This window comes from Penaeus chinensis, chromosome 15, assembly GCF_019202785.1.
Source record: "Penaeus chinensis breed Huanghai No. 1 chromosome 15, ASM1920278v2, whole genome shotgun sequence".
Lineage (NCBI taxonomy): Eukaryota > Metazoa > Arthropoda > Malacostraca > Decapoda > Penaeidae > Penaeus > Penaeus chinensis.
The window spans coordinates 20,155,330-20,162,829 of record NC_061833.1 but is presented as its reverse complement, the minus strand read 5'-3'; the positions used below and the strand labels follow the sequence as shown (position 1 = coordinate 20,162,829).

Here is a 7,500-nt window from a genome sequence, read left to right as displayed (position 1 = left end):
GTGCACACATCACCCGTGCGCGCGATTGAGCACACACCTAGATACGGTAGTGGGTGATTACCTAACCAACTTCTCCCCTGGGGAAGGAACATGAGTCTGCCACCCCATTATAACCCAATGCCGCCGGAGAAAATGAATAAAAAGGGGGAAAATGCTGTGCTCATTTTCTATATATTTTGTGAAATTTCTCTGCATACAGATGGCTCCGCTAGTGCTTGGCCAGACCTTACTTGATTTGAAAGGGCGGGAAAAACGTATTTTTAACAAGTGCTATTAATATCGATGGTGTTATTTTCATTATAAACATTATAATTACTATAATATTATAAACATTAGTAACAGCAAAATAAGATAACGTAAAATATTCTCGTAAATCAAAGAAAAGGTTAAACGGGCCAGACAGGCAGTACTCGTACCTGGCTCATTGGTGACTTAGTACAAGTATAGCCATTTATGAGAAAAAACAATCAAATAAGTACTAACAGTGGGCATAGCGCGTACGTACACGCCATGCCCGTCGGCATTGGGATAAAGACCCAGTCAACTACGTGATGTCAACATGGCGCCAAGTAGTTCGTCAAATATGCATGCATATAAATCTATATGTATATGTATATATATATATATATATATATGAATCGTATTCATATTGACAAATGTAGAAAAGGTATGAATGAGAATGAATATTAATTGTATTGTGAAGATATTCAATCTCATTCATACCATTTCTACATATGTATGTGTGTGTGCGTGTGTGTATACATATATATATGTATATATATGTATATATTTTTTATGTATATATATATGTATATACATATATATATATGCACACACACACACACACACACACACACACACATATATATATATATATATATATATATATATATATATATATATATATGCATATACATATATATATATATGCATATAAACATGCATATGTATATATATTTATTTATTTATATGTGAATGTGTGTGTATTTTGAGTTCGTGCGTGTATGGATCTTCACCGAACTGCAGGCCCCACCCATGCACGCAGATTCCGCGACTTTTCTTCTTACCAACAGGCTGGAACGACGTGTCATGGCACAATCCTCACGTAGTCACGCCCCACCTCGAGGAGCTAGCCAAGGGCGGGGTCATCCTGGAGCAGTCGTACGTGCAGCCTATCTGTACTCCAACGCGTTCCGCCCTCCTCACTGGCCGCTATCCGTTCACGCTCGGGAGACAGGTGAGGTGTAGGAAATAAATATATGTGTGTGTGTGTGTGTGTGTGTGTGTGTGTGTGTGTGTGTGTGTGTGTGTGTGTGTGTGTGTGTGTGTGTGTGTGTGTGTGTGTGTGTGTGTGTGTGTGTGTGTGTGTGCGCGTGTATGTAAATGTATGTACATATAAATGTATACAGTCTTGTAAGATTAGTAGATTTCCTGAGAGAAATTTAATCTTTGATTGGTAATTGGGGATTTGATTGGTAATATACATATATGTATAGATATATTATGTATGTATATATATGTATATAACAAAAAAACACGTATTTATTTATAAAACCTAAACCTAAACACGCAAGATTATTGAATTTCTTATAAGAAATCGGATTACTAAAACCTATTTATTAAACATAAAACAAAGCACGCTAGACTATCAGAATTTCCCGCGAGAAACCGAATCTTTATTCTGGTAATCCATTAACGTTTACTCTGGTAATCTGATATCCCTATCTCACAGCATTCAGTACTGAAGGACAACGAACCTACAGGACTTACCCTCAACGCCACACTCCTGCCGCAGGCCCTGAAGAAGGCTGGGTACTCCACGCACGCCGTTGGCAAGTAAGTGTCGTTTCAGCGTGAGATAATGGAGTAGCGAGGTCTTAAGTGCGTCGGATACGGGGGGGGGGGGGGGGGAACTATACCGTGTTGTTATTGGCGTTTCGTGGCGTTTGTATGTAATTTTTTTTATTTCAATTTGCTTCATTTTGAGTTTATTTTCATTTGTTTTATACTTATTGTGATTTTTTGTTTATTTATTTGCTATACTTTAGTGTTAACGGGTATAATATCTTTTTTCCGTGTTTCTTACTTAAGTTTACGTTTTTTCTTTAATGTTTATATTTTTACTTTACCTTTTTTTTTAGTTTGCTTATTCTACTATTCTCTTCTTATTCTCCATCATCAATTTCTTTCTTCCATAATTATTTTTTTTTTTAAAGATAAACGTTACATTTCCTATCTCTTTCACATTTCTTTCTTTCTTTTTTACTTATCATTACTGCTCCTCTATTTGCTTATTTCTAAAGACTCTACTCTCCGATTTATATTACTCACTTGTACCATTCATCTCTTGCATTTCCCTTACTTCTCTCACATTTATCTCCTATTCAAAAAAAAAAGAAAAAAAATTATACTCCCTTCCTCTTATTTTTACTACACTGACATTCCCCTCCCCCCCACCCCACCCCATCCCACCCCTTGCACATTTTCATCTTCCTTACTACCCCACAGATGGCACTTGGGTTTCTGCTCTTGGGACTACACCCCTACTAAACGAGGCTTCGATACCTTCTACGGCTACTACAACGGAGCTGAGGACTACTTCACTCACCACCGGGGCTACGTGGCAGACAGCGGATGGCCGGGGAATCCATTACCACGGGAGAGTGAGTTGTTAACCCAAACGCCCCATGTGGCAAGAATACATGCTATGCCCTCTGTAATACAAGTTTATTTACTGTATTTTTACATAGATGGCTCTACAAGATATTAGTCAGCAAGGAGTCTGTTATTAGTCCTACCTATCTCACCTGTTTACCCTTTTCCTCGACTTTTGGAAAGGTTCTTTTACATTATTTCATTGTTAATAACGATTTAATAATCATAACCTCAATAACAATAATAACAGTATCGATACCAATTGTATTAAAAAAGAAAATCAATGGGGAAATCAGGATAGGTAACTAGGGCCTACTGATAGACTCCTTGCCGGCTGAGCACATGTGGAGCCATCTGTATGTAACAAAATTCACAAAAAACATACAGGAGACAGAACATAAATCAGTGGCGGTTGGGTTAATGTGGATACAAGGTGTGGGGAAGAGAGGAGGTGGGGGGGGGGGGGGTGGGAGCGAGGTGGGTAGAATGGGGAATGGGTTGGAAATAGAAAGGATATGGATATAGGATAGATATAGATTGGAGAGGGATGGGAGGAGGTGGGTAGAATGGGGAATGGGTTGGAAATAGAAAGGATATGGATATAGGATAGATATAGATTGGAGAGGGATGGGAGGAGGTGGGTAGAATGGGGAATGGGTTGGAAATAGATAGGATATGGATATAGGATAGATATAGATTGAAGAGGGATGGGAGGAGGTGGGTAGAATGGGGAATGGGTTGGAAATAGATAGGATATGGATCTAGGATAGATATAGATTGAAGAGGGATGGGAGGAGGTTGGTAGAATGGGGAATGGATTAGAAATAGAATGGAAATATGGAGACATAGATTGAAGAGGGATGGGAGGGAAATAGATAAAACGGGAATGTTTTGGAAATATATTGATTGGGAGTGGATTAGAAATAGATAGAAGGGAAATAGATTGGAGAGAGGATGGGAGGGAGATAGATAGAATGTAAATGTGAAAAGATTGGGAATAGATTGGAGAGGAAAATAGCAATAGAATGAGTATGGGTTAGAAATAGACTGGAGCGGGATGAGAAGGTGATTGATAGAATGGAAATAGATTAGAAAAAGATGAATTGGAAATGGAGTAGAAATAGATAGAATGGATATAGATCGGAGGGGGGGGGGTAGGGGGAGACAGATAGAATGGGAACGAACTGAAAATAGATAAATGAGGAATGGATTAGAAATAGATAGAATGGAAATAGATTGTAAATATATTGGAGAGGGGATCGGCAGGAGATTAATCGAATTGGATTGAACTGGAAATAGATTGGAGAGTGAAACTGAAATAGATAGAATGGGAATAGATTGGAAATAGATAGATTAGGAATGGAGAAGAAATAAGTCGAAGGGAAATAGATTAGCAGTAGACAGAATGGGAATGACTTGGAAATAGATTGGCGACGGACTGAATAGATAGAATGAAAAATAGAAATAGATTGGAGGGGGCGGGATGGAGATAAACAGAATGGGAATTGAATATAGAATAGATAAAGTAGAAATTGAGCAGTTTGGAGAGGGATGGGAGGGAGATAGATTAGAGATAGAGAAGAAATAGACAGTATGGAGATAAAATAGAAATAGACAGAATGGAAATTGGGTAGAACAAATAGATAACAAAGATAACTGAGAACTAGATACATAAGTACATAAAATACCCATTGGTTTCCACAATTATATTTTTTTCTTCACATATTTCTCTTCAAACCAAATGCAAAAAAAAAAAAAAAAAAAAAATCCAAATTGGAAATATTATTTATTCCTTGAGACTCACCAGCAATTCTTATTTCCTAAAGAGAGCAAGAGAGATTACCTAGACTTGAGGAACAACACAGAGCCAGACGGAAGCAAGGAGGGAATCTATTCAGCGGTGAGTGCTGTCTGGGAGTAAATAAGATGATAATGATAAATAGGAAAAGAGAGAGAGAGAGAGACAGACAGAGAGAGAGAGAGAGAGAGAGAGAGAGAGAGAGAGAGAGAGAGAGAGAGAGAGAGAGAGAGAGAGAGAGAGAGAGAGAGAGGGAAGGAAGGAGGGGGGAGGGAAGAAAAGAGAGATGATAAATACTCTTCAAAAACATGTATTCTATGCAATATGTATAATAATAAAATAGGAAATAAAAATAAAAAGTTCTTCATCTTGTTAGTAGTCAGACCTTGCTTCTTTACGCTCCATTCATGAATATAAACGACTTTTTAATCTGTTTTTAAGTCTTTTTAGAGAATAATGTCCGTAGGAGGAACCTTTACGTACATTGCAGTAGTTGTTTAAGATAAGAGTTCAGATATACTTAAGAAAACTCGTCCTTCTTTCCCTTCGCTCTCACGCGCCCCTGGGAACCACTCACGCCCCACTAAAGGGACCCCCCCCCCCCCCATGCCATCCCGGTTAAAGAAGCACTGCCCAGGAGGCATTTCTTTAGCTGTTTATTTATCTGGTCTCCGATATATACATACATACATACATACATACATACATACATACATACATACATACATATATATATATATATATAAATATATATATATATATATATATATATATATATATATATATATATATAGATGTATGTATGTATGTATATATTTATGTGTGTGTGTGTGTGTGTGTGTGTGTGTGTGTGTGTGTGTATGTGTGTGTGTGTGTGCGTGTATGCGTGTGTGTGTGCGTGCGTGTTTGCGTGTATGTCTGAGTGTATATGTGCCTGCAAACACACAAACAGCATATGCATATACATTATACACAAATACCCATATACTATCTCTGCCTATCCATCCTGCCAGATCTTTCCCTCACGTACCTCCTCTTCCTCAGCATTTGTTCGCGTCCTACGTCGAGGAGCTCTTGGCATCCCGCAACCCGAAGACCCCGATGTTCCTGTACTTCCCCTTCCAGAGCTGCCACGCCCCCCTCATGGTGCCCGAGGAGTACATGAAGCCTTACCTCCACATCCACGATGTTGATCGGAGGACGTACCTTGGTTTGTGTCGAGAGGTTTTAGCTAGATTCATGTCGGTGTTTGTATTTGGATCTCTGTCTCTCTTTCTCTTTTTATTTCTTCTTTTCTTTCTCTCTATCTCTTTCTTGGTCTTGCTCTCTTTATCTCTCTCTCTCTCTCCTAATTCTCTCTCTTTCTCTAATTCTCTCTCTCTCTCTCTCTCTCTCTCTCTCTCTCTCTCTCTCTCTCTCTCTCTCTCTCTCTCTCTCTCTCTCTCTCTCTCTCTCTCTCTCTTTCTTTCTCTCTATCTCTTTCTTGTTCTTTCTCTCTTTCTCTCGAATTCTCTCTCTCTCATATGTATATATATATATATATATATATATATATATATATATATATATATATATATATTAATATATATACATATATTAATATATATATATTAATATATATATATTAATATATATATATATATTAATATATATATATGTATATTAATATATATATATAAATATATATATATATATATATATATATATATATATATATATATGTATATATGTGTGTGTGTGTGTGTTTGTGTATGAAAATATGTGCGATACTGAACACAACAGAATTATCAGACAAACATCCTACACGCAAATCTGAATGAAAATCGTTGCGTGTGTTGCCAGGGATGGTGACTGCCATGGACGAGGCGGTCGGTCGGGTGGTGGCGGCGCTCAAGTCGACGGGGCATTATGACAACTCTGTCATCGTTTTCACCACTGACGTGAGTACATGAGCCTCTTTTGGAATGATGGTGGTGTTCGTGTGTGTGTGTGTGTGTGTGTGTGTGTGTGTGTGTGTGTGTGTGTGTGTGTGTGTGTGTGTGTGTGTGTGTTCGTGTGTGTGTGTGTGTGTGTGTGTGTGTGTTTGTGTTTGTGTGTGTGTGTGTGTGTGTGCGTGCGTGTGTGCATGTGTATGTATGTGTATGCATCTACAAGTATAACTAAATGCACATGTATATGTATCTTAATCAAACCATGATGTTTTACTGTAGAACGGCGGACCCACGAAGCACGGCGCGAATAACTGGCCGCTAAGAGGTTACAAGACGACCCTGTGGGAGGGCGGCACGAGGGGAGCCGCCTTCATACACTCTCCGCTGCTGCCCAACCCTGGCGCCGTTTCCCACAAGTTAGTAGGGCGTGTCTTTGCCATTTACGCTCACAATCAGAAGGTCCTTGGTTACTGATGATGGTACCTAATCAACACATTCAGAAAATACCTTACTTTTTCATTAGGTGAACTTATCCATTCAATATCTTTCCAGAATGATCCACGTGACTGATTGGTACCAGACTTTGGTTGGCTTGGCGGGGGGCGTGGCTCCGGCAGACACAGACGGCTTCGACCAATGGGCTTCTTTGACTGGTTCCGCCCCTTCTCCTCGGACGCAATTAATCTACAACCTCGACGACACGGATAAATTCAAGGCCGGAATCAGGTAAAAAAAAAAGAAAAAAAAAAAGTGTAACGTGTAACCAATTTATATGTAACATTGATAGTAAAGGCTGTAGAAAGCTACTTGAAATTGTTCAGGTTCTGACGTGTCTTCATTTGATTACCACATTTGCTTTATCTTTCTCTCTCATATCTAATGGTAATTTAACAGTTTCCTCTTGACGGCAGTATCTTGTAATCGAAATCTCGCTTCATCTGCCAACAGAGTGGGTGACATGAAGCTGTTGATAAACCCTGGAAACGCGGGCTGGACTCCACCCCCAGAGATCAACCTATCCAACCAGGAACCACCACACAACCATGTAACCGTGGCTGAAAAAGTTTCTTCCAAGAATTTCAGACCAACCGAAAATAACAAGAATTCTATACACGT

General features: G+C 38.9%; 1 protein-coding gene across 1 annotated transcript in view; it reads left to right on the top strand.

The window, feature by feature from the left end:
• The window catches only part of LOC125032754 (arylsulfatase B-like), an 11,133-nt gene that overhangs the window by 2,489 nt on the left and 1,144 nt on the right, over window positions 1-7,500 (top strand). Inside the window, exons 2-10 of the mRNA XM_047624068.1 lie at window positions 1,074-1,237; window positions 1,733-1,836; window positions 2,509-2,663; window positions 4,482-4,555; window positions 5,498-5,663; window positions 6,296-6,393; window positions 6,664-6,800; window positions 6,937-7,110; window positions 7,333-7,500. The exon at window positions 7,333-7,500 is cut by the window's right edge and continues 299 nt beyond it. Coding sequence (XP_047480024.1) covers window positions 1,074-1,237; window positions 1,733-1,836; window positions 2,509-2,663; window positions 4,482-4,555; window positions 5,498-5,663; window positions 6,296-6,393; window positions 6,664-6,800; window positions 6,937-7,110; window positions 7,333-7,500 — 1,240 coding nt within the window. The remainder of the gene's footprint in view (window positions 1-1,073; window positions 1,238-1,732; window positions 1,837-2,508; window positions 2,664-4,481; window positions 4,556-5,497; window positions 5,664-6,295; window positions 6,394-6,663; window positions 6,801-6,936; window positions 7,111-7,332) is intronic.